Source organism: Notothenia rossii, assembly GCF_949606895.1.
Source record: "Notothenia rossii genome assembly, chromosome: 5".
Lineage (NCBI taxonomy): Eukaryota > Metazoa > Chordata > Actinopteri > Perciformes > Nototheniidae > Notothenia > Notothenia rossii.
The window spans coordinates 91404081-91431580 of NC_136903.1; the positions used below are offsets into that span (position 1 = coordinate 91404081).

General features: G+C 42.3%; 2 protein-coding genes across 10 annotated transcripts in view; both read right to left on the reverse strand.

Moving 5' to 3' along the window:
- Window positions 1-8715, reverse strand: part of LOC307041060 (DDB1- and CUL4-associated factor 1-like) — a 53287-nt gene extending 44572 nt beyond the window's left edge. For 2 of the 4 annotated variants that reach the window (XM_079684384.1, XM_079684382.1), the window contains exons 1-8: window positions 8533-8715; window positions 7239-7397; window positions 6667-6872; window positions 5575-5651; window positions 5406-5479; window positions 4968-5081; window positions 3499-3636; window positions 2222-2755 (exon numbers count right to left, since the gene is read on the reverse strand). In XM_079684384.1, the coding sequence (XP_079540510.1) occupies window positions 2222-2755; window positions 3499-3636; window positions 4968-5081; window positions 5406-5479; window positions 5575-5651; window positions 6667-6872; window positions 7239-7274 (1179 nt within the window). In that variant the 5' untranslated portion in view covers window positions 7275-7397; window positions 8533-8715. The remainder of the gene's footprint in view (window positions 1-2221; window positions 2756-3498; window positions 3637-4967; window positions 5082-5405; window positions 5480-5574; window positions 5652-6666; window positions 6873-7238; window positions 7398-8532) is intronic. The other 2 variants (XM_079684383.1, XM_079684385.1) reach the window with 2 other exon arrangements.
- Window positions 8716-9767: 1052 nt separating this feature from the next.
- smpd4 (sphingomyelin phosphodiesterase 4) overlaps window positions 9768-27500 on the reverse strand; it is a 36149-nt gene continuing 18416 nt past the window's right edge. For 2 of the 6 annotated variants that reach the window (XM_079684388.1, XM_079684386.1), the window contains exons 9-20: window positions 24794-24926; window positions 24419-24490; window positions 21404-21493; window positions 19594-19754; window positions 18299-18389; window positions 18107-18204; window positions 16464-16627; window positions 15958-16163; window positions 14899-15129; window positions 14361-14492; window positions 11729-11857; window positions 9768-11325 (exon numbers count right to left, since the gene is read on the reverse strand). In XM_079684388.1, coding sequence (XP_079540514.1) covers window positions 11005-11325; window positions 11729-11857; window positions 14361-14492; window positions 14899-15129; window positions 15958-16163; window positions 16464-16627; window positions 18107-18204; window positions 18299-18389; window positions 19594-19754; window positions 21404-21493; window positions 24419-24490; window positions 24794-24926 — 1828 coding nt within the window. In that variant the 3' untranslated portion in view covers window positions 9768-11004. The remainder of the gene's footprint in view (window positions 11326-11728; window positions 11858-14360; window positions 14493-14898; window positions 15130-15957; window positions 16164-16463; window positions 16628-18106; window positions 18205-18298; window positions 18390-19593; window positions 19755-21403; window positions 21494-24418; window positions 24491-24793; window positions 24927-27500) is intronic. The other 4 variants (XM_079684391.1, XM_079684389.1, XM_079684387.1 and 1 more) reach the window with 3 other exon arrangements.

Consider the following 27500-nt stretch of genomic DNA (forward strand, 5'->3'; position numbering starts at 1 on the left):
ACCTGAACATCAGCAGGAGAGGACTCTTTAAAGTAGAGACACTACATACTGATATACACCTGAACATCAGCAGGAGAGGACTCTTTAAAGTAGAGACACTACATACTGATATACACCTGAACATCAGCAGGAGAGGACTCTTTAAAGTAGAGACACTACATACTGATATACACCTGAACATCAGCAGGAGAGGACTCTTTAAAGTAGAGACAATACATATACACCTGAACATCAGCAGCGGAGAACTCTTTAAAGTAGAGACACAACATACTGATATATACCTGAAAGTCAGCAGGAGAGGACTCTTTAAAGTAGAGACACTACATATACACCTGAACATCAGCAGGAGAGGACTCTTTAAAGTAGAGACGCTACATACTGATATACACCTGAACATCAGCAGAAGAGGACTCTTTAAAGTAGAGACACTAAATACTGATATACACCTGAACATCAGCAGGAGAGGACTCTTTAAAGTAGAGACACTACATATACACCTGAACATCAGCAGCAGAGAACTCTTTAAAGTAGAGACACAACATACTGATATACACCTGAACATCAGCAGGAGAGGACTCTTTAAAGTAGAGACATTACATATACACCTGAACATCAGCAGGAGAGGACTCTTTAAAGTAGAGATGCTACATGCTGATATACACCTGAACATCAGCAGGAGAGGACTCTTTAAAGTAGAGACACGACATACTGATATACACCTGAACATCAGCAGGAGAGGACTCTTTAAAGTAGAGACATTACATACTGATATACACCTGAACATCAGCAGGAGAGGACTCTTTAAAGTAGAGACACTACATACTGATATACACCTGAACATCAGCAGGAGAGGACTCTTTAAAGTAGAGACACTAAATACTGATATACACCTGGACATCAGCAGGAGAGGACTCTTTAAAGTAGAGACACTACAAACTGATATATACACCTGAACATCAGCAGCAGAGGACTCTTTAAAGTAGAGACACTACATACTGATAAACACCTGAACATCAGCAGGAGAGGACTCTTTAAAGTAGAGACACAAAATACTGATAAACACCTGAACATCAGCAGGAGAGGACTCTTTAAAGTAAAGACACTACATACTGATACACACCTGAACATCAGCAGGAGAGGACTCTTTAAAGTAGAGACACGACATACTGATATACACCTGAACATCAACAGGAGAGGACTCTTTAAAGTAGAGACACGACACACTGATAAACACCTGAACATCAGCAGGAGAGGACTCTTTAAAGTAGAGACACTACATACTGATATACACCTGAACATCATCAGGAGAGGACTCTTTAAAGTAGAGAGGACTCTTTAAAGTAGAGACACTATATACTGATATACACCTGAACATCAGCTGGAGAGGACTTTTAAAGTAGAGACACTACATACTGATACACACCTGAACATCAGCAGGAGAGGACTCTTTAAAGTAGAGACACTACATACTGATATACACCTGAACATCAGCAGGAGAGGACTCTTTAAAGTAGAGACACTACATACTGAAACACACCTGAACATCATCAGGAGAGGACTCTTTAAAGTAGAGACACTACATACTGATACACACCTGAACATCAGCAGGAGAGGACTCTTTAAAGTAGAGACACTACATACTGATATACACCTGAACATCAGCAGGAGAGGACTCTTTAAAGTAGAGACACTACATACTGAAACACACCTGAACATCATCAGGAGAGGACTCTTTAAAGTTGAGAGGACTCTTTAAAGTAGAGACACTTCATACTGATATACACCTGAACATCAGCTGGAGAGGACTCTTTAAAGTAGAGACACTACATACTGATATACACCTGAACATCAGCAGGAGAGGACTCTTTAAAGTTGAGAGGACTCTTTAAAGTAGAGACACTTCATACTGATATACACCTGAACATCAGCTGGAGAGGACTCTTTAAAGTAGAGACACTACATACTGATATACACCTGAACATCATCAGGAGAGGACTCTTTAAAGTTGAGAGGACTCTTTAAAGTAGAGACACTTCATACTGATATACACCTGAACATCAGCTGGAGAGGACTCTTTAAAGTAGAGACACTACATACTGATATACACCTGAACATCATCAGGAGAGGACTCTTTAAAGTTGAGAGGACTCTTTAAAGTAGAGACACTACATACTGATATACACCTGAACATGAACAGGACAGGTCCTCTTGAAGGACTCACTTTATTCAGCATGTGTTTCCCTGCTCTCACCTCCTGGTAGTCTCCCAGTGGAGTCAGGTATTGGAGGATGAGTCTCTGCTCAGTGGCGGCGCTCAGTGGAGAGAGGCGGTACTCTGATCCGATTACCATGGAGCTCATTTCTGACCAGGAGGCGCTCCTCTCCTCCTCTTCCTCCTCCTCCTCTCCCTCGTTCATTTTCTGCTTGACTTTCCTCCCGTTGTCCTGCATCGCTCGTCTCTTCCCTAATCCTCCTCTTCTTCCTCCTCCTCTTCCTCCTCCTCCAAGATCTGGCCTCGCTTGGTAAACAAAATCCGGCAGAAGTCGCGTTTTGTCTCCGTTCTTTTTTGCAGAGCAGAGTTTAAACTCAGCATCTTCTTCTTCCTCCTCCTCCTCTTCTTTTTTCTTCTCGCCTTCCTCCTCGTCCTCGTTTGTTTTTAAGTTCTGGTGTGTTGAGGCGCTCGAGGTTTCGGCCTGAGGCAGATTCTTGGCGTCTTCACTCTGCAGTTCATGCAGGCGCTGGATCATGATCGGCACCTGCAGGAAACACGAGACGTCTTAATATTAGGGATGCCATCGATTATTCGATTTTTCGAATATTCGTTACAGTCTCCATAATCGGAAATTATTTTTTCTTTGAATTGGATTTTATTTATATATTTTTTTATTATTATTTTTTTTTTCCTTTTTTTTCCCCAGGGGGCGAATAGTTTAATAGATTAATATTCGCCAGGGCTGTCCGATTTTCGAATTTGATCATAGTCAGTTTCTGGCATCCCTACTTAATATCATCTACAATTTATCCTTTTACATTTCTACCTTAATCTCTCAAATGACGTCTGTTGTAGCGGACAGAAACCATGGCATTTCATTTTAGTTGGACTCTTATTATTATGAATTGTCTATTATAGTGTACTCAATTTTATTCAGCACATTTCATATTGTGTATTGTAGATAACTCTTTCTTTGTTTCCCTGTAAGCAGGATATCTTCTGGTCGTAAATTCTTAAAAGTAAGATCGCTGAAAACAGACAAATCTTGTTTTGTAAATCTCAGGTACTTCAGGAAACCAAATGAACACATTCAGCCAAAAGTAAGCTAAAATCACTACAAATTGACACCTGTTAGTATAAGAGGACAAACCAATGCTTATTCAGGTCTGTCGCAAGTTGTCGTTTTTTTTAATTAATGGAGACCGTTTTAACAGGGCTAGCATTGTTGCCAATCAAGATCAGATCACAGCTAAATGTCTTCATTTGGTTTCTTGACGTATCTCTTACCAGCAGAGCGTTCTCGTCTCTGTAGCTAGCTGCTACTTCCTGGTTGCTCATGGCTCTGGCCAGCAGTCCGGTGGAGAACACGTTGAGAGGCCGCTCCGCCTCTCTGGACCAGGAGAACAGCTTCTCCACCAGACCCTCCTGAGAGGGACAGCAGATAGAGGTTAGTACTGGTTGGGAAAATCCTCAAGGTCCTCTTCCAACATGAGAGCAACATGCTAACAAAGGTATCAACTGTAGCTGTGAACATGACAGCATGTGTGATTACCTAGAAGAGCATCAGGACTGTTTGAGGCATATGATAGCTATGTGATTAACATGATGATTCAGCCTCTATGGAGAGAGACATATGACAAGCATGATCATTTCTGACGTGGAGCTAATCTGAAGTAAACATTGAATACTGCTTTCTATTCCTCCATCTTGTGACTGAGGAACTCCCTCTCTTGGATATCAGCATGTGAAGGACACTGTTCAGGAACTAGTTGATGCTCTGTATGTGATGACTACTTCCATTCTGGAGAGGATCACAGATACATGGATCCTGAGACTCAAGCTCAAGCCGGGGACCAGGGATTATAAAAAATGTGAAGTATTCAGAAAAAGTCATAATTTTGATATTTTGAGAGAAAGTCAGAATTTGGACATTTAAAAAAAAAAAAAATCATTTTGTTAAGGTTTTGAAAAAAAGTCACAATTTTGTCAGAAAACTCAGAATTCTGAGATTTTGAGAAAAATACCAACAAATTCTCTTTTTTTGTTTTGACTACTTCCATTCTTGAGAGGATAATAAATACATGGATCCTGAGGTTGAAGCTCAAGCCGGGGACTAGTGATTATTAATCGTATAAAGATTTTTGAGAAAAAGTCATAATTTGGAGAAAAAGTCATAATTTGGAGATTTTTTAGAAAAAGTCATAATCTTGAGATTTTTGAGAAAAAGTTCTGGAGAGGATCACAGATACATGGATCCTGAGACTCAAGCTCAAGCCGGGGACCAGGGATTATAAAAAATGTGAAGTATTCAGAAAAAGTCATAATTTTGATATTTTGAGAGAAAGTCAGAATTTGGACATTTAAAAAAAAAAAAAATCATTTTGTTAAGGTTTTGAAAAAAAGTCACAATTTTGTCAGAAAACTCAGAATTCTGAGATTTTGAGAAAAATACCAACAAATTCTCTTTTTTTGTTTTGACTACTTCCATTCTTGAGAGGATAATAAATACATGGATCCTGAGGTTGAAGCTCAAGCCGGGGACTAGTGATTATTAATCGTATAAAGATTTTTGAGAAAAAGTCATAATTTGGAGAAAAAGTCATAATTTGGAGATTTTTTAGAAAAAGTCATAATCTTGAGATTTTTGAGAAAAAGTTCTGGAGAGGATCACAGATACATGGATCCTGAGATTCAAGCTCAAGCAGGGGACCAGGGAGAGTTTTCTAACAGTGTGTGTAAATTAAAAAGCTCGTTACCTTCTCCTGGAAGACAGCAGCGGTCTCCAGGCCCGGCATGATGTTCTGCAGCAGTCTGCAGGAGGCCGTGTTCAGATCCAGCTCTCTGCTCGTCATGATGTAGTTATCCATTAGCTGAAGGACATTAAAGACCTTTAAATACCTTTTTCACAAACACAAATACTGTCAACAAAGACACTGTCACGTTTCTATGGAGGAGGATTAGGAGCACGTGAGAAAGAAGTGTTTGGATGCGACCAAAAGTTTACAAAACTATTTATATAAATAAGCAGATTGTAAGATGCAAACAGATGAATGTTCTGGATGTTCTTCCCAGAGCTCAGGTGTTTAACAGTCTGATGGCCTGTGGGGTGAAGCTGTCTGAGTCTGGTGCTTTTTGTCCTGGATCTACTTCTGAGTGCACGGTATATAAAAACGGATTTGCTTTGCAGTCCTTACCGCGTTAGTGAAGTCATCGTTATTGAAGAGCATCTTGAGGAGTTGTCCCAGCATGCACTCTGGGTCTGCCCGTCCTGAACACATTAACATCAGCTTTTATATTCACAGAAAGAAAAGCCAGTCTGGTGCTCTTGAAACAAAGACAGCATGTCGTGAGAGGGATAAGAACCTGGATGTCTGTCATCGAAGGGGTCGGGGTCTGCTTTGTGATATTCTGCTGTCTCCCCTTCAATCAGCTCAGAGATCCTGAGGAACACAGAGGCAAGGCACATTTGTTCATACAGCACCTTTCAACACAAGGCAATTCAAAGCGCTTTGCAAACATTAAAGACATTCAGAAAATGGCATTTAAAAACCGTAAAAATACATTGATCAAAGTTACCGTGCAGTTTAAGATGTGAATATATCAATTAAAAGCAGCGGCAAAGAGAAAAGTCTTCAGCCTGGATTTAAAAGTAGTCAAGAGTTTCTGGGAGTTTGTTCCAGATGTTTGGAGCATAATAACTGAACTCCTCCAGGTTCAGTCCTGACTCAGGGGACAGGAAGCAGACCGGTCCCAGAAGGAGAAACGTCCTTAAAGAGGTCCAGAGAGCCGACGTCAAGTCTCTCTGTCTGTATCACATCTTATAGAACAGATGAACTGGGCGGTCAACTCATTGAAATATGGAACCGCTAATTAATTTACACATTTATTATCAGTCGTAGAAGGCATATTCGTCAAACTTTCATTAACATGGAAGCGGACAAATATGCTCGCTCGTTTTGCTTTGTCGAAACCAAATGGAAATAATAGGACGACTTCACCACGAACTTTCCATTCTTCACAAGCGACTTTCAAATGTTCTTCACAATCATCATCATCAACTTCAACGACGATTACGTAGGAGAAAGAAGGACCGCGGGCTCCCCTCCAGCTTCCTCTCTACCTCTTGGGAAGACCAGATTCCCAGTAGGTAGCTGGTCTCTTCAGTGGACCACTGCGTTTACCTTTGGGGTCTTCCATCGTTGTGTACATAGTGGACAAAACGTGGGCTTCTTGTTGTTGTTCAGGAGGTTGATCTCACAACCCGGCTCCGGCCCCGGCTCCTGCCCCTGCCCCGGCCCCTGCCCACACCCCGGCCCCGGCCCCAGCCCCGCCTCCGACGTTATCGTGACGTATGCGGTTCTTGATTCTCTTCTTGAAAAACCGGTGCTTATCAGGCTCTAGCTCCGAACCGGCCCTGGACCCGCGTTGGTGTGAAAGGGGCATTAGAGCTCTTACCTGGTGAGGATGGACACCAGCGTCTCCGTGGTCCCTCTCTGAGACTCCTCCCACTCGTTCAGCAGGGACGTGAGGTCGGCTTTAGCGTCAACAGAGATCGCTGATGACATCACAGGAGGAGGAGCAGGAGCAGGAGGAGGGGGAGGACGAGGAGGAGGGGGAGGAGGAGGAGGGGGAGGGGCTTCACCTCCGAAGCCCATCGCTTCCTGGAGGAGGAGGAGGAGGAAACAATCAATGAGGTTGCAAAGGAACTTAGATCTGAAGTTAAAGTTCAAAAGATAGATAGAAATAGTTTTCAAGAAATGTATAGCTTTGAGTTGTGTCCATGTGAGAATAGCTCAGAGCTCCTGATTCCAGCTTCTTAACATGTCACTCATTCAGTTCCAGTTTGTTATAACAGTGTTTTCCAAAGCCTAACATTACCTTCACGAATATTTAAAGAAATATACATACAAAGTGGAATCAGGGAATAACTCAATGAAGCGATGCATCTTTGAGCTGATAAGCCAGTCCCACCTGGTAGACCCTGACTCTTTAAAATGACCCTCATGAGGACCCTTCTCTTTACTCACCCGAAGCTCTGCCAGTGTTATGGGTTGAGGCCTCATATCTCAGAGACCATCAAAGGGGGGGGAGAGATGGTATTCGACCCCACAACAGGTGTCCTCTGCTGGGGGACAGCTGCTCAGAAACACCCGCCACTAACCAGAGGAGGCGGGAAAGTACTCACACTTAAGTACAAGTACAAGAGTGGAGTAAAAGTTCATGTTACTCAAATTAAAGTACAAAACGTTAGCATCAAAATGTAGTTAAAGTAACAAAAGTAGAAACACTCAGATCTTGAGTAAAAGTAGTAGAGTAGTAGTATAAGTACTCAGATCTATTACTAGAGTTAAAGTAGAAGTACTCAGATCTATTACTAGAGTTAAAGTAGAAGTACTCAGATCTATTACTAGAGTTAAAGTAGAAGTACTCAGATCTATTACTTGAGTAAAAGTAGAAGTACTCAGATCTTGTACTTGAGTAAAAGTAGAAGTACTCAGATCTTGTTCTTGAGTAAAAGTAGAAGTACTCAGATCTTGTACTTGAGTAAAAGTAGAAGTACTCAGATCTTGTACTTGAGTAAAAGTAGAAGTACCAGAGTGTAGGAATACTCTGTCACAGTGAAAGTCCTGCATTCAAAATGTTCCTCAAGTAAAAGTATAAAAGTATTCTCATCAAAATATAGTGAAAGTAGCGACAGTAAAAGTAGTCGTTGTGCAGATTGGTCCATTTCAGAATAATATATATGATATGTTTTATAATGATTGATCATGAAAGTGTTCTCAAAGCTGGTAAAGGTGCAGCTAGTTTGAATGACTTTGTATACTGCAGGGTAGCTGGTGGATTTACTCCAGGTGGAACTAAAGTTTGATTTAACACTTGATTATATTTCACATCATTCGTCCAGATCTGTGAAGTAACTAAAGGGATTAAATACATGTAGTAGTGGAGTACAAGTACATCAGAAGTGTACTTGAGCACTTGTTGTGAAGTTGTCTCCTTGTTGCTCACGCGCTAACTCTGTGACAGGTATCAGGCAGACTCACTTTAGTGTCCACAGCTTCCTGACCTCACGTGCAAGTTATATCTGACCCTCTCCCCGTGTGTGTGTGTTTTATTTCGAGTTATGTGTTTAGTTGTCTCTACGCTGTACATATAAAACACTTCTTTAATAAAGAACGGGGTTATTTATGGGTGTCCTTTTTAACTATGTATTCTGACTGTCTGTGAGTGTTTGTGTGTTCGTGTGTGTGTATGTGTGTTCATGTGTTCATGTGTTCAGATGACAGCATGCCTCATGTCAGCTAGCAGCACGTGACTCACCTGAATCGACCTTTCTCTCCTCCTCTCAACGGGTGAGATTCTCCAGGTGTTTGTCGGGAAGTCTCGAGGGAAACCACGCGAACATCTGACGTTTAGTAAAATAAAAAAGTACGGTCACGTTTATTTTCAAAACTTCTCCTCGGCGGGCGGCTTCGTGTTACGTCACAGAACGGAGTCGCAAGTGATGACGTATGCGGGAGAACTTGCTCATGGGAGTTGTAGTTCGATATTTCCACATCGTGTCGTTTATGGAATTAATGATTGCGCATTGAATAAGTGAAACCCTTTTAACACAAATGGTTAGATAATTGTTGTATTTCTTTGAAGGCACCGCAATGCATCATATTATTACAAAAGCTATTTGTTTGTGTACATTTTTCATGTATTCTTTCAAAGAAATTAACTTACATTTAAACATTTTCAGAAAACCCATAGACGTTTTTCAGGCATTGTTTCCCTTTTATATATATTTTTAGAATGTTTAAGGCCTTTTAATATTTGGAAATAATTCACACATTTTCTTGGTTATTTTCCTACATTTTGGGGTTATTTTCCATACGTTTATAATATTCTTTTGTGGATATTTATCTTTGTTTAAGGCGTTGATATATGCTAGTGTAACCTACAGCAGTGCATCATATTATAAAACAAACTGATACGTTTTTTTGTACATTTCTCAAAATTGTTTTGCTTACATTTAAAAAGAAATCCCATATTTTCCAGAAAAAGACGGTTTCCAGACATTATTCACCTCTTATAATTCACACATTACTGCAGTTTAAGGCGTTATATATTGCAACTCCTTTACTTAATGTTGGCTAATGTAATCTACAACAATGCATTCATTTATCAATTCATTTTGGTCAATATTTAATATATTACTTCTAAAAAGAATTGACATGGATTTTTGTGAACCTTTTTCCCGACATTTCTCTGGTAATGTTTCAGACATTTATTTAATTTGTCCTCGTTTCTTTTGGTGCACTTTACTGCTTTAAGGCTTTGCTCGTTGTAAGTGTCTTTATAGTGTAATATTGGCTTGTCTAATCTGCAGCAATGCACCACCTATCGCTTAAAGGTCATAAGTTTAAAAGTAAAAACAGCCCCAGCTTTGGGATGATGCATTCTCCAGGCTTATTTATTTGTTTAGCTTAGGAAGGGGGATAAATAATCAAACACATAAATACCTAAACACACACACCTAAAAATAAAGGAATTACACTTAACAAACCCCGACAAGTGCAAACAGTTTATTGAATCTCTTGGACAAAAAACGCATCCTGCCGTCACAAAAATAGTCAGTTTTATTGTTTGTTATCCCGTTGAATGTTTTGGCATGCACCCGTTTGTCAGATGCTTTCTGAAAACAGAGGAGCAACAACACTGTGTTTATGTACAGGGTTTACATCTGAAAGAGTTCAGCAGTCATATCAAAGGCAAGGAAAATAAAGCTGCCCGTCTCACAGGGTTTCACACGTCTCGTTTAAAAAGCTGTCCCTTCGGAAAGTCTGGGAAACGTGAAGGTAGATGTCAGGAGTTAGAGCATGAAAAGAATAAAATCATCCGTAGAAACGCAGACTATGGTTCTGAAACAAGATCACATGTTTAGAAAAAAGAAAATATATCTCATTTAAGACGATCTAATGTTAATTTTGCTGTTTTCACTCTAAGAAGTGAATATGTTGAGGATTTTAGACGGTTGGTTGGAAAACAAGAGATTTGATGATTTCCCTCTGGACTTTCTAACTGTTTTCTAGTGTTTGATAGTCAAAAATAATATTTAAGGACAACTCTGTGCAGCCAGTGTGTGTGTGTGTGTGTGTGTGTGTGTGTGTGTGTGTGTGTGTGTGTGTGTGTGTGTGTGTGTGTGTGTGTGTGTGTGTGAGGGAGAGATCTGCTGTTTTAACTCGATCTGACATAGGACATGAATATTTTTAACGATTGTTGGAAAAACAAGACATTTGGTGACTTCCTTGTGGACTTTTAAAATCAAAATGATTATTAAAAAAGGTAAAAAAGTAACAGTTATCTGCAGCCATAACACACATCAACACAATCAAAGCTGATCTTTGTTCTGCTCCCGTTCCAGGTGTGTGTGTGTGTGTGTGTGTGTGTGTGTGTGTGTGTGTGTGTGTGTGTGTGTGCGTCCATCTGTGTGTGTTCTGCTCTTTTAACTCAATCTGACATTATAAGACATGAATATTTTTGAGGATTTTAGACTTGTTGGTTAGAAAAACAAGAGAATTGATGACTTCCCTCTGGACTTTTAAACGGTGTCAGTGTGTGTGTGTGTGAGTCTGTTAATGTGTGTGTGTGTGTGTGTGTGTGTGTGTGTGTGTGTGTGTGTGTGTGTGTGTGTGTGTGTGTGTGTGTGTGTGTCTATGTGTGAGTCTGTTAATGTGTGTGATTGTGTGTGTGTGTGTGTGTGTGTGTGTGTGTGTGTGTGTGTGTGTGTGTGTGTGTGTGTGTGTGTCAGTGTGTTTTCAGTTTGTCTTGGAGCAGTGTGAGCACCAGTCCGTACAGGAAGCCCCCGGTGAGGATGATGATGGAGCTGGAGACGGGGCTGAAGGACAGAATGGCTCCCAGGCCGTAGATCAGCAGGAGAACCATCAGGGTCCTGAAGCTGGCGAGTCGACGCAGGCTCAGCCTCGGACGCCTCGGACGCTCTGACCATCGCCGCGACAACGAGCTCTGATTCAGCCTGGGGGCGGAGTCACCGTCAGACAGGAAGTGACGACACAGGCGACCCGGGAAGTCCGGACGGGAGCAAACAGCGTCCATGTGAGCTCCAAACTGTGGGAGGAAAAAGAACGAAAGTCAACGAGGCGTCATTTAAGTTTTTTTTTTTTTTTTACTTATTCTTTATTAGTTACTTTCTCACATCCCCCTTTACATCCAATAGTACTCCAATTTAGAGGAACAGTTCCTTTAACAAGGGGTCACAACATGTAGAAGGTCTCAGATCCTAAAACATTAAACATGAGAATATGAAAAACAAAATGTAAAGAAATCAAATCAATAATAACACTGAGAACCTAAATAACACAAATAAAATCAAAGATGGGTTATTTATAAAGTCATCCTACATATTACAATAATACAGTCCAATACACTTAGGACAAATACCCATATACCAGAACATTTCAAAAATAAAAATTGAGTCTTTAGAGTTCCAGTTGAACATGCGCCGGCTCACCCTTTGGTTGATGAGACTGGAGACCCTGTAGAGGAGACGGACCAATAGGGCGCTCTCGTAGCTCCTGATTGGCTGCAGCTCCGGGTCGCCCTGGTACTGGATGTCAAACCTGCGCTGGCCACTGATGATCTACACACACACACACACACACACACACACACACACACACACACACACACACACACACACACACACACACACACACACACACACACACACACACACACACACACACACACACACACACACACACACACACACACACACACACACACACACACACACACACACACACACACACACACACACACACACACACCACTCATTTGTTTGTCTTTATTGCTGCTACTCATTTTAAGCCATGGTTGTTTTATTGTCTTCATTTTAATGTCGCGCTTCCTTCCTTTGTTGTTATCAAGCCACTAGACACCTAAAGGCCCGGACACACCAAGACGAGTTTCGCCATCGATAGATGTCTGGCCGTCGATGAGCGTTGTGTCGCCCTACTCAGATTGGCATGTACCGCACCGTCGTGTCTTTTTGGCCGTGCTGAGACCTTCCTCCGCCGATTCAACATGTTGAATCGAGAGGCTGTCGGCTAAATAAATCACTCTGATTGGCTGTTCAGCTAGCGAATCAGTGCATGAGAAGCGAAACGGAAGTGAGGACCCAAACAAACGATTAAGGAGGCAAATGTGAGAATTCATTGAACTCCAGCTCTCGACACAGGTTGAGGAAAGCCCCGTGAGCTTCTCGCTGGAGAGTGAAAATGGAACACACTATTTGTTGTTTGTTTATATCACTCAGTCTGTTCTTCTTCTCTCGGTTATCACGCAGTCTGTATTCCGGTTGTTGCCTCTTTTGAATGACGAATACACACTACCGTCTCTAGGTGTCTCTCACCTGTCTGTCTCTTTACCTTTGTGCCCCTACCTGTCTGTCTCAACTGTCTCTACCTGTCCGTCTCTCACCTGTCTGTTTCTACCTGTCTGTCTCTCACCTGTCTGTCTCACCTGTCTGTCTCTCACCTGTCTCTCTACCTGTCTGTCTCTCACCTGTCTCTCTACCTGTCTGTCTCTCTACCTGTCTGTCTCTCACCTGTCTCTCTACCTGTCTGTCTCACCTGTCTCTCTACCTGTCTGTCTCACCTGTCTCTCTACCTGTCTGTCTCTCACCTGTCTCTCTACCTGTCTGTCTCACCTGTCTCTCTACCTGTCTGTCTCTCACCTGTCTCTACCTGTCCATCTCTCACCTGTCTCTACCTGTCCATCTCTCACCTGTCTGTTTCTACCTGTCTGTCTCTCACCTGTCTCTCACCTGTCTCTACCTGTCCGTCTCTCACCTGTCTGTTTCTACCTGTCTGTCTCTCACCTGTCTGTCTCACCTGTCTGTCTCTCACCTGTCTCTCTACCTGTCTGTCTCACCTGTCTCTCTACCTGTCTGTCTCTCACCTGTCTGTCTCTCACCTGTCTCTACCTGTCCATCTCTCACCTGTCTCTACCTGTCCATCTCTCCCCTGTCTCTACCTGTCCATCTCTCACCTGTCTCTTTCACCTGTCCGTCTCTCACCTGTCTCTACCTGTCCATCTCTCACCTGTCTCTTTCACCTGTCTGTCTCTCACCTGTCTCTACCTGTCCATCTCTCACCTGTCTCTACCTGTCCATCTCTCACCTGTCTCTTTCACCTGTCTGTCTCTCACCTGTCTCTACCTGTCCATCTCTCACCTGTCTCTACCTGTCCATCTCTCACCTGTCTGTTTCTACCTGTCTGTCTCTCACCTGTCTCTCACCTGTCTCTACCTGTCCGTCTCTCACCTGTCTGTCTCACCTGTCTGTCTCTCACCTGTCTCTCTACCTGTCTGTCTCTCACCTGTCTCTCTACCTGTCTGTCTCTCACCTGTCTGTCTCTCACCTGTCTCTACCTGTCCATCTCTCACCTGTCTCTACCTGTCCATCTCTCACCTGTCTCTACCTGTCCATCTCTCACCTGTCTCTTTCACCTGTCTGTCTCTCACCTGTCTCTACCTGTCCATCTCTCACCTGTCTCTTTCACCTGTCTGTCTCTCACCTGTCTCTACCTGTCTGTCTCTCACCTGTCTCTACCTGTCCGTCTCTCACCTGTCTCTACCTGTCCATCTCTCACCTGTCTCTTTCACCTGTCTGTCTCTCACCTGTCTCTCTACCTGTCCGTCTCTCACCTGTCTCTACCTGTCCGTCTCTCACCTGTCTCTTTCACCTGTCTGTCTCTCACCTAAAAACTTCCAAAACAATTATAAAAGGAGAATAAAAGATGTTCTTTTCTTCTCTCTATCTAAGTTAACTCACTCTTGATCATGGCTTGCCTCTTTTGACCTGCGATGCCACTTTATAGCTGTAACACTGTTAACGTCCCCGCTGCAGGACGAATAAAGGACTTGTGATTCTGATGCTTTTTATACACCATCAACTAAAAACAACACACACCATCTTCAACTGGCACATCCCCCCTGATCACATCACACATCCTCTGCTTTTCTGTCTCTATTGATTGATTATGATGTCGTGTTTTTCAACTTTTGTTTTGTGTTTTGTGTTCCTTGTACGGCGAGCTTTGAAAGGCGCCTTTATAAATCAAATGTATTATTATGAATACCTGTTTGCGGCCCAGGTCGGTCAGAATGAGTCCGTTCTCTCCCTGGATGCAGTCCGGCAGCTGTTTGCAGTTCCCTTCGTCCTGACAGGAGCCCAGGGTGGAGATGAGCTGAGTCAGCTGACCTTGGTTCAGCTACAAGAGAAGAACAAAACAAACAATTAACCAGCAGTCAACGGCAACAACATCAACACCATGAATCCACGTCATCAAGGAATGTCATAAGCTAGATCTGGGTTCACCTTTACCAGTCCATTATCTACTACAGTGGTTATCACAGTGTTTAAAGCAACAGAGACACATATGAAGGAAATGCTTGTAGTTGCATTTGTATCGTTGATTTAATGTCTGAACGAGGCGATACAGAGAAGTGAAGCTGTCATTAGTAGGCTGTCGTTTGTTCTAAACTGTTGGAGTGGTAAGCAGGCCTTTTGTTTCTGGATATTTGGGGAGTTTTTATTGGTTAAGTGGTCCTGGGTATGAAAAGGTTTGAGAAACACCGATCCACTACCAAATATAACTCCGCTGATCAATGTCTGACCTTGAAGATTTGACACAGGTGCTCCAGCGCTCGGTCCAGGAACTCGTGGGTTTTCTTCAAACACTCGCCGCTCTCCTCGGGCTCGGCGCCGGAGAACGTGTTGTTCAGGTCCGAGGATCCCATCCCGAACCACGAGAGGAACGAGTTGCTGGCCGCCACCTCGTTGGAGTGATCAGAAATCCTCTTGGCCGTCTGTCGGGCCTGGGCGATGATTTGGATCAACTTCATGACCTGCAAGACGGACGAAAAGGATTTAGACGCTCAAGTAGGGCTAAACATATAGTCATATTTCTTTGTTGGACCCTGAAGGCAGCATCTCCCTGGTCCAATGGGATTTCTCCATTTTAATTTGGATTATTGTCAAACAAACGTTTATGTTTACATGTTTAGTTCAGCAGAATAATTACCACATATTAACACCAGTTCATGATTTGTAAAGTAAAAAGCTAATGTTGGGCTATAAAGGAACTACAGCACGGTCACATGACTTCACGTCACCACCGCTAAGCTAAAGGAGGCTAACGTTGGGCTATGAAGGAACTACAGCACGGTCACATGACTTCACGTCACCACCGCTAAGCTAAAGGAGGCTAATGTTGGGCTATAAAGGAACTACAGCACGGTCACATGACTTCACGTCACCACCGCTAAGCTAAAGGAGGCTAATGTTGGGCTATAAAGGAACTACAGCACGGTCACATGACTTCACGTCACCACCGCTAAGCTAAAGGAGGCTAATGTTGGGCTATAAAGGAACCACAGCACGGTCACATGACTTCACGTCACCACCGCTAAGCTAAAGGAGGCTAATGTTGGGCTATAAAGGAACTACAGCACGGTCACATGACTTCACATCACCACCGCTAAGCTAAAGGAGGCTAACGTTGGGCTATAAAGGAACTACAGCACGGTCACATGACTTCACGTCACCACCGCTAAGCTAAAGGAGGCTAACGTTGGGCTATAAAGGAACTACAGCACGGTCACATGACTTCACGTCAACACCGCTAAGCTAAAGGTGGCTAATGTTGGGCTATAAAGGAACTGAACTGAACGTACCGCTCCTCTGAGCTCGTTTCCGAACATCTGCTTGTACTGGCAGTCTTGTCCCTCCAGAGCGTAGACGTGACTCTTCACCCTGAACACCATGTCTGTCACCACGCGTTGCCGTGACGAAAGGAAGCTGCCTCCCTGATTGGGCGTCAGGTATCCTCTTGGCTGCCGGTGATGAAGGACGTGCTCTGGCTCCAGAAACAGCTGCTCTCCTGGGGACACACGGAGGGGTTGTTTAGAGAATTTATTAAACAAATATAACACCCAAACTAAACACAAATAAACTCTTTTAGACGTATAAACTGCTATCTGTGACATCACGTCTTTATTCGCTGTTAAACACCTGAACTAGAACATCCATAACATTCGTGTTTGAAACTTACAAATTATTTATCTAATATATCATATTTCAATTACTTGTATACTCTGATTTCACTATTTCTATTATATTTTATGTACGAATGAAAATAAAAGCCTTGAATCTTATCTCCCGTTTGAGTTTCTGCGCTCACCTTTCTGGATCATGTCGGCGAGGTTTGGCTGAGCGAACACTTTGGAGACTCTGAAAACCATCAGAGCGTTTTTGGCGTTGACCAGGTCGGTCCTGACGGCTCGGTTCAGCAGAACCTGGAAGAGCTTGGTGTACATGAGGAGGTTCTCCTGCACAAAGGACTCCCTTCAACGAGAACATCAGCACCGTCAATACAACACCACAAATATCCTGCAGCACATTCATCCTGTTAGGCAAAATCCACTTCTTCATGTCTTTTATACATAAACACGTGTCCCCTCTTCTCCATGTCTCTTCTACATCAACATGTGTCCCATCTTCTCCATGTCTCTTCTACATCAACATGTGTCCCATCTTCTTCATGTCTCTTCTACATCAACATGTGTCCCCTCTTCTTCATGTCTCTTCTACATCAACATGTGTCCCCTCTTCTTCATGTCTCTTCTACCTCAACATGTGTCCCCTCTTCTTCATGTCTCTTCTACATCAACATGTGTCCCCTCTTCTTCATGTCTCTTCTACATCAACATGTGTCCCCTCTTCTTCATGTCTCTTCTACATCCACATGTGTCCCCTCTTCTCCATGTCTCTTCTACATCAACATGTGTCCCCTCTTCTTCATGTCTCTTCTACATCAACATGTGTCCCCTCTTCTTCATGTCTCTTCTACATCCACATGTGTCCCCTCTTCTCCATGTCTCTTCTACATCAACATGTGTCCCCTCTTCTTCATGTCTCTTCTACATCAACATGTGTCCCCTCTTCTCCATGTCTCTTCTACATCAACATGTGTCCCCTCTTCTTCATGTCTCTTCTACATCAACATGTGTCCCCTCTTCTCCATGTCTCTTCTACATCAACATGTGTCCCCTCTTCTTCATGTCTCTTCTACATCAACATGTGTCCCCTCTTCTCCATGTCTCTTCTACATCAACATGTATCCCCTCTTCTCCATGTCTCTTCTACATCAACATGTGTCCCCTCTTCTTCATGTCTCTTCTACATCAACATGTGTCCCCTCTGTGGAAAGAGACTCTGAAAGTTTCAGGAACAAAGATTCTCTCTCTTTTTGATCCATTTCTATAAAAACCTGTCTGAAAATGAGCTGATCAGATTTTGGCCACTTTATGATGTCATAACGATGTTTTGTCTTGTGTAACCATTAGCCAATCAACAACCAAGGTAACCCCCCCCCCCCCTTATCACCTGAATCTCCTCTAGAGCTCCATTGAGTTCTTTGTAACCAAATGTCTCTCAGAGGGGCGTGGGGAGGGGCTCCTTATTTTCATCTAAAGTAACAGACAGAGAATCAGCACTTTGGAAACAGGGCTGAAACAGAGGGGATTATGGGTAATGCTGCAATGATCTGTCTGGTGTTTCAGCCAATCAGAGACAGGCTCTGTATATATCTGAGACCTGTGATATATTGATGAAGAACAGTTTAATAGGGACCTTTAAGAATCTTTATTGCACTACAAATGTATTGCATTTTGCCCTGAGGTGATAAGATGGCTCACTAAAATCCTTCGTGCTCTCACACAGCTGATAACTAACTCATTTTAAAGTATTTTTAGGGAAAGAATAAGGACCTCCTTATGTTGGATTATTCTAAAATAAATATCTTTAGAAGCCCCTCAGACTCACCATTTCTCTGGGACCGTTCTGTTCTGGTCGGCCTGAGGGTTGATCTTCTCTCCGGTGTATCTCCACGGCTGGATGTAGCTGAGCCACGTCTCCAACACCTGAACACACACACACAAATAAATGATTCTTAAAAGTCAGAAGGAAGTTAAATATTGTAAATCTGAGTATGAACATGTTCTGTGTGGGACGAACCGCTCTGAAGGAGGCGTCCAGAGGCCAGTGGCCGAAGCAGTGCTGCAGGAACAGGTAGAGCTTCTGCTGCACGAAGCGCTGCACCACCACTCTGAGGGGGAACATTCAGGACTCGTTAACAACATGAATATCAGAATATACACATTCTCTAAGGTTCCTACAGCATTCAAAGAGTACCATTTAACCACGTTCAAGATGCGTATAACCAACATGTCCAGACTTGCAAAGCCTCAATCATCACATCTTTATTGTTGTGAAAAATAAAACTTGATGAATAAATATTATGCTTTGAACATTTTTGAATGCCTAGTTGCTGGAGACCACTAACAGATACATATGTTAATTGTAAATATAACTTGTGATAGGGAAACATCAGTTTATATTTTGTTTTTTTTATCTAGCTATAAAGGATTATACTGGAATTCAAGCATGAAAGCATAAATTAAAAGTACGTGTTGTGCCCATGTTTTTGTTGGGCACAGGGCATATTGAGTGGCAATAATCACCACAGTACGCATCTTTTAAACTTTGAAGACATCGAACAAACCTATTTTATATGCCCCGGCCAAACACGTCAACATGCAAAATTAAAAACAGGATTACGAATATATCGAGAGCAGCGCTGTCCGGAAAATTGGTGTTTGTCATCACCATGCGTTCGGGAAGTTTGAATTGTTCCGGAAAGGTAAACATTATTTTTCCCGAAACGTGCAGCCCTGCTTAGGGGGAATTATTCTGTCCGCACGTTGTGACTGAAGAGTACAGTTTTCAGACAGGTCAAAGTCCGGCTAACGGAAACAATGATCAAGAAGTCTTTAAATCCAATTTGAGAAATCACGGGCGTCACTTTCTTAGATAAAGTGGAGGGGACCCTTACTTCAGATTTAAAAAACACTACTGCATTAAGAGCCCCTCGCAAACAACACATACAGTACATACACTTACTATACATTTAAACTAGTGCAGTAACTATGCTACGCTGCTGCAAAGCTATTCTCTATTCAGTTATTACTAATATTAAACGTGCCGCTTGGGATACGAGAAACACACCCAGAAACCGTGACCAGTCCTCTCTTGAGCAAGTAAAGCTTTCTCACAGTGTACAATTCTTTATGCACGCTATTTCAGAACATGTTTAACAAATGATCCTAATGCAAAGTTGGCCATTTCCCAAAGAGGTGGAGACCTGTCCCCAGAGACCCCAGGATAAATGACGCCTATGAGAGAAACACAGCTTTGCAGTCTGACAGACCTTAGTATTTGTGACAGATATCAGTATTTGTGATTGTTCTGACCTCTTGAACTCCTCCAGGGGGCTGGCGTGAGTGTGTGTGTGTGAGTGTGTCGGGGGGGAAGAGGTCAGCTGATCCGGCTTCAGGCTGTTTGAGAAGGCGTGGAGGTTTTTCACTAGGAGACGAACCACCAACACGTGTTCCTCCGTGGGGCTGAACGGCTCCTGGAGAGAGACAATCAGTCACTAAGAGCTTCATAAACACACACACACACACAGTCCAGCCAATCAGCTCTCAGGTACACCAGCAGCCAATCAGAACGCAGCCCAGTCCCAAAGCAGGTAAACTATCAACAAAAGGCTCAGCTTGGTTTAGTTGTTCTATTAGAGTACGGAGGTCTCACAGATCATAGGTAGTTACAATACAAACTTATTATGATTATCATGAATTACTTTACCAAGCAGAGGGAGTAAAACGGTTTCAGGTTTTGTCAATGCTAAAGTAAATCCGGTATACAATTTAACCCTTTGACACTAGATAAATGATAGAATTAAAGGTGGGACCTCCGTGCTCCATTAGCTGCTAAAGCAAAGCTGCTTTTTTTTTTTTTTTAAATGATGCAAAATGTCATATAATGCAGAGAAACACAAACCCTACCTGAAGGACGTTCAATTAAAAATATTTAAAGGAATGTAGAGCCGATAATTAAATGATTTAATGACTGGCATGTTAAATTAATGATTGTTCAGAGTGTAGTCGTGTCTTTGCTCTTCTAAGATAATTATACAGATAACATCATCAAACCACTTCAACATGCACGAAGCAACGAAGCACACCAGTGTAAAAAGCATGCCTTTAAAAAAACTGAACCACATACAAACCAGTAAAAAAAAAAAGCTCAAATACTCAGATTACAAAAAGCTGCATTACAGGATTACTTTTCCCCGTCAAGGATACTTCTCCGCAGAGATTCATCTTCAAAAGAGCCTGTAATGAACAGGGAACTAATGCCATTTAATAAAAGGTGGTTGTCTTTATCAATTGGGTTTGTTTTTGAAAATATTTAATGCATCTCCCTGGTTCCCTCCACAAAAAGCTAATGGGTTTTCTCAATGGGATCCTTATAAGCTATAAAGGAACTACAGCACGGTCACATGACTTCACGTCACCACCGCTAAGCTAAAGGTGGCTAATGTTGGGCTATAAAGGAACTACAGCAGGGTCACATGACTTCACGTCACCACCGCTAAGCTAAAGGTGGCTAATGTTGGGCTATAAAGGAACTACAGCAGGGTCACATGACTTCACGTCACCACCGCTAAGCTAAAGGAGGCTAATGTTGGGCTATAAAGGAACTACAGCACGGTCACATGACTTCACGTCACCACCGCTAAGCTAAAGGTGGCTAATGTTGGGCTATAAAGGAACTACAGCACGGTCACATGACTTCACGTCACCACCGCTAAGCTAAAGGTGGCTAATGTTGGGCTATAAAGGAACTACAGCACGGTCACATGACTTCACGTCACCACCGCTAAGCTAAAGGTGGCTAATGTTGGGCGTGATGGCGTTTAGTTGTCTCATTTAGACACTTGCTAGCAACCTTTTTTTTTTTATCCACCAGTGGGGTATTTACTGACGTATTTGATGTCGTAGATTAAAAATCTCTTTAGCATCTTATAACCACAGGCTTAACCAAAAAACATTGACTTCCAGAAGAGCCAACCACGAGTGCTAACCTGCTATTTTCCAGGTTTTAGGAATCATTCCTGCGCCCCTCTTTATGAGAGAAGTATCCTTGACGTTGACCCTGACTGAGCTTTACCTCCAGGAGACCCCAGAGGGACAGGGGTGAATGAAAAGGTAATAGTACTTGGTAGGTGTTGAGGGTCCCAGAGCCTGGTGGGGTGAAGGGTTGGCTCGGCATGCTGGACATACTGAGGCGGTACTGAAGCAACGCCAACTTCTCCCCCGTTACCACCAGGGGGGAGAGGAAGAGGAGAAGGAGGAGGAAGAGGAGGAGGAGGAGGAAGAAGAAGGAACAGACAAGATGGCGGGAGGAAGGTACACATGAGAACAGAGGAAAAAAGAAACAGCGAAAACAGAGAGAGCAGCGGGACAAGAATATTGGCCGAAAGGAAACAAACAGGAGGAGGACAGACAAGATGGAGGAAGGTAAACATGAGAACAGAGGAAAGGGAACAGTGAGAACAGAGAAGGACACATTGTGCGAGAGGAAGCAGGAGGGAGACAAATAGACAAACAGATCACATGATGACTGAGGGAACACTTTCACAGGGAGGGGAATCTTTTCGCTCCATAAACAACTGCCGTGTTTGTCAACAAAATTGCTAAGAATTATTCGATTGGGATGCAAACATGGCTCCAGGTGAAGCAACAGGAAGTGTGTGGCTGTGTTTGTGCATTTCAATAAGTAAATGAAATACAAATAATTGAAAAAATAATCATATGTATTATCTAAAAGAAATTCCCATTCCTGTTGTTTAACATCAAAAACAGAGTAAACTCAAAACTGTAAGATTTGACCAATCAATCAATCAATCAATCAATCAATCAATCAATCAATCATATAACTTAATGCATATTAAACTAGTTACATGTTATACTACATCAGGGGTTTCTCTAGACATATATAGTATAGATGAGTGTAACACCTACGTCACTTCCGGGTGATAATGATGGCTCCGCCCACTTTCAGGGGAAAACAAAGCTGTCATTTGAACGGCGGTCGATACAAATTCTGAAGTTTTTAACAATCCGATCAGAAATGTAAGAAAACCGTGGATTGTCTGATCTTCAAAGAGCCCGATAACGACGGCCAGACAGGAAAACAATCACATTAAATTATTGGAAATCGACGATCGGGCTCGATATATGGTTAAATTAAAATCAGTAGGCGAGGCTGTAATCTCTCCAGCTGTTACTCTCATGAGCGAGGAGGAACATAATTGTTGTATCACGCCAACAAGCTGCTGTGTCGTTTATTGCTCCTCAAACATTAAAACAAATCCAGAGTTACGTGTTTCTGAACTTCCTCTAAGAAGAAAGGACAGTAACAGAAGAGCTCTGTGGCTTCAGGCTCGATCGCCGTTCAAATGACAGCGTTGTTTCCCCCAAAAGTGGGCGGGGCCGTAAAGTGACCTAGATGTTACTTTCATCTATGACCATCAATCGCCTACTGCTATATTTAACCATACATCGAGCCCAATCGTCGATTTCCAATGGTTTCATGTAATTGTTTGCCTGTCTGGCCCTCGTAATCCGGCTCTTTGAAAGATCCAAACATCCACAGTTTTCTTACATTTCTGATCGGATTGGCAAAAACTTCAGAATTTGTATCGACCGCCATTCAGATGACAGCGTTGTTTTCCCTCCAAAGTGGGCGGAGCCGTCATTTCTGCCCAGAAGTGACGCATGTATGAGGGGATAGTGATACTGTGGTTGTTGTTCAATCTGACGCTCCGTTTGATTATCATATTTCTGGAGTAATTATACCGTTTCTAAGGAACAGAAATATTGTTTTCTGGCATCACTTTAACATTTTACGGGTGCAGACAAATCCCTGATATATAATATGTAAACAGAGATAAGTGTGTTGAATATAATCTACAAATCTTATAACATATATTAAGAAGTTTGCGTATAGTCCAAAGTAAAATTAACTTGGCCAAAATCTTGCAGTTTGAGTTTACTCTTCACAAACACAGAAAATAATATATATGTTATTTAGCATTTAGTACACATGACTCAGATTCACAATGTTATAATGCAGGAGATCGGTCGCATGCTACAGGAGGGGTTAAAGGAACTGTTTCCTACGCAGCCTTATGAAGCAGTAACACATGTTTTACTTGCCTTTAAATGACTCATTTGACATTTACAACTTTGTAAATTGAGGATTTGTAGCTTTTTCTTTCTGAATACACTGAATATCTTATGGATGTGGTAAAAAACGAAGATACATCTGCACATATCTTGAATAAACATTTGGTTTCTGTGAGAAATCTGTAAAAAATAAACAAGCTCCATCCCTGATATCTTAAAGATGGACTTTCTAGATGTCATATTAGCAGCCAAAATATCACCTGCAATGATTTCATATTTAAAAACAAGATATCTCCAGATGTTTTCTGATGAAGCGATGCAGCTGTTAACCTCACTAATAAACAATCAATGACGCCTTCAATTGAACAACAACTCCTCCATTGTTTCAGATACAGTTTGAAGTAACTGCAGGAAATAATACTGCTGCGTAAGACCAGAGGAAACAGAGAGGCCGGGTGAAGTGAGCAGTGTCCACGTCTCGATCAATTATACATTACTATAATGTCTCGTTATGAATATTGTACGCATCATGCAGGTAAACAAGCAACACCAGCATGAAGCCTCACTGCCGTCCCGTTAAATAAATAATAATAATATTAAGAAAGCCCACGAGCGTAACTCTTCTCTTTAATACACTTAAAATTGTGTTTTAAGGGAGATATTTTCACCAGACATCCACATTTAAACATGTCAGCCTCAGTGTTGGTAACCTTCACCTTGCTGTGGCTTTATGATGGTGCTGCACACACAGAACACACACACACACTTGGTGACAGTGACGTGCCGGCATGCAGAGGACGTGAAGGAGGCAGAAAGCACTTCTACAGGGAACACAGGCCAAGATGCTGACGGCAGAGCATCATAAGCTTCAAGGCTTTTACAGAAAAACATTTTACATATGCTTCTACTGACGGAGACCTACTGTGTGTGTGTGTGTGTGTGTGTGTGTGTGTGTGTGTGTGTGTGTGTGTGTGTGTGTGTGGTCAGCCAGTCAACAGCCAGCCGTGCTTCAGGTGAGAGGGGGGGGGGTTATTTCTCTTACCTTTACCTGAGGAGACTGCAGCTTCTGATACATCTCTAACGAATAGTGATGGAGCCACACCTCCACGAACATCTGAACACACACACACACACACACACACACACACACACACACACACACACACACACACACACACACACACACACACACACACACACACACACACACACACACACACACACACACACACACACACACACACACACACACACGCACACACACACACACACACACACACACACACACACACACACACACACACACACACACACACACACACACACACACACACACCTCCATGCATTAAGTATTGATGATATTGACTGTAAGCTGTTTATATATGCGTCTACAGGACCCCAGAGTGATTGTGTTTACCTGCAGCAGAGTCTCTGACCTCCAGATCTCCTGCGCTGACGGGTCAGCGTTCACTGACGGCTGGTGGAAGATGTGATGCTTCAGGAGGCTGGGGCTGTGCACGCCGTACCCCGAGAAGGACACACTCGTAGATCTGACGGAGTAAAGGGGAGGAGGAGAGGGAAATTATAAAACACCTATGAAACAGGCAGGGAGATTTACTCATACCAGTTAGGACTCATTAGGACTAACTACATCAGGGGGGTCCAAACTGTTTGCACCGAGGGCCACATACAGAAAGATATACGAAGGGCTGGGACGCTCAATAGAGGTTAGGTATATTGCCTCATAAGTTCAGTTATAAGTAGGGATGTAACGATATACCGAATATCGCGGTATCGCGGTAAATAAACTTCCCAATACCGTCGTGAGACTGACAAAATCTACCGCGATTTTAAAAAAATAATAATTTAAAAAAAAAAAAAAAAAAGATTTAAACACTTTTTTTTTAAAAAACCTTTATTTAACCAGGTGGTCCCATTGAGATCATCGATCTCTTTTTCAAGAGAGACCTGTCCAACATGGCAGCAAGTAGGTTACAACATGAAAATAAAACAACAGATAACACAAAAGGACATCGTATTTACAGGGCTACATTTACACACCTAGAGACATTGACAAGTACCAACCATATATTTATATCTCGCCATGTCAATAAGCCTGGCGTTAGACTTTTTCGCTGTCCGTCATTTTGACAGACAGGATCGTAAAATCTCCGTCATAATCCCTTATTACCCGTCGGGTCTGAACAGTTCACGATAGAGCATGCTCGTGAACTGTCAACGGGGGGGGGCGGTGTTATGCCGTGTGTGCATGCACCTCCTGGGACGCGCACAGCGTGAAGCAAAACCTCCCAGACATGTATTGATCTGTACGGCAAAGTACGGTTTGGGAACTATATCATTTCCTTTTGGAGGGCATGCATAACACGGCATAACACCAGAGCCTCGCTGCGGGGAAACGTTGGCGCTGTTCCGAGTTTGTTCTAATCTGTCAAAATGACAGACTGCTTTCAGATTTTTCCGTCATTGTTAAATAAAATATTCGGTTAACGCGACCACTGGTGTCCCAGCAACATCAGTACTAAGCGAGAGAGTTGTTTCCAGAGCAGGGGATATTGTAAATGCCCAAACACCCCAGCTTATAAATACCTGGAAATGTGGACATTCTCATATTCCTAAAAACCTGTCTGATGATGCTGAGTGAGTGACTAGTGAGTTTGAGTTGAGTTACTTGAAAAACTAAAGTGAAACTTGATTTATTTTATTGCAGGGTCTGATTATTAAATGTCCTTGTTTATTTGTGAGATGCAGTGGCATAAAGAAAATGCTTACTTTGTTTGGTAGTAGCCCTACCAGTAGGTACAAAAACACTGGTTTTCTTGTTCCAGTCTGTTACTGTCACTTTGTTTTTGACACTTTAAAATACTGCTATCCTACAAAAAGGCTGTAAAAATCAGATTTATTATGTAATAAAGAAACATTTTCCGAGTAAAAAAATGTTTTATTGAAAAAAAAAAAATTATCACTTTTTTTCTTCCCTTTATTATTCAATATCGCGATAAATACCGTACCGTGGACTTGTTATCGCGATATTATCGTACCGTGAGTTTTTGGTATCGTTACATCCCTAGTTATAAGTTAGCAAATTATTACAGACAGAGAGAGAACAAGAGAGAGAGAGAGAGACAGAGAGAGAGAGAGAGACAGAGAGACAGAGAGACAGAGAGAGAGAGAGAGAGAGAGAGACAGAGAGACAGAGAGAGAGAGAGAGATATCCCTATTGTTTGTTTATATCACGGAGTCTGTTCTTCTTCTCTGTCTTCCGGTTGTCACCAGTTGACATGTCACTATTTGACCAAAATCAATATGTTCCTACCAAAGATGGTGTAAACATGGCCATTGATTATATCAATATGATATTTCACAAGGCAGCTATTAAAGCTGACCTTGTAAAACAAAAGCGGAAGCCTGTTAAAAGGCAAAACGCTGACAAATGGTTTGACCAGGAATGCAAGACCATCAGAAAAGACCTGAGAAAAATAGCAAATGAAAAACATCGGCAACCAAACAACCCAGCCTTACGCATTAGATACAATGACCTTTTAAACAAATATAAATGTACAATAAGGAACAAAAAACAAAATTATACCCACATGAAACTTGAGGATATTGAGAAAGCCATTGATCAAAATCAATTCTGGGATCTGTGGAGCAACTTCAACACAAAACAACCGCAAGCATTACCCATCCAAAACGGTGACATCTGGAGAGAACATTTTGAAAGTTTGTACAAAGACATACCAATAAATCTAATGAATTCAGATCAATGTATTACAAAAGAGAAACTCCAAACATTAGAAGAAACTATTAAAGACCACCAGGACCCCCTTGATTTCCCAATGACTTGGGAAGAGTTGACCACACAGACACAATCTCTCCGGCCAAGGAAAGCTTGTGGCCCAGACAACATTAAAAACGAAATGCTCAGATGCAGCACCCCAGAGATGCAGGGTACAGTATTAAAGCTGTTCAATATCATATTGCAGTCAGGATGTTTTCCTGACATCTGGTGCAAAGGGCTCATCTCCCCCATTCATAAGAGTGGAGACAAATCAGACCCTAATAACTACCGTGGCATCTGTGTCAGCAGCTGTCTGGGGAAATTA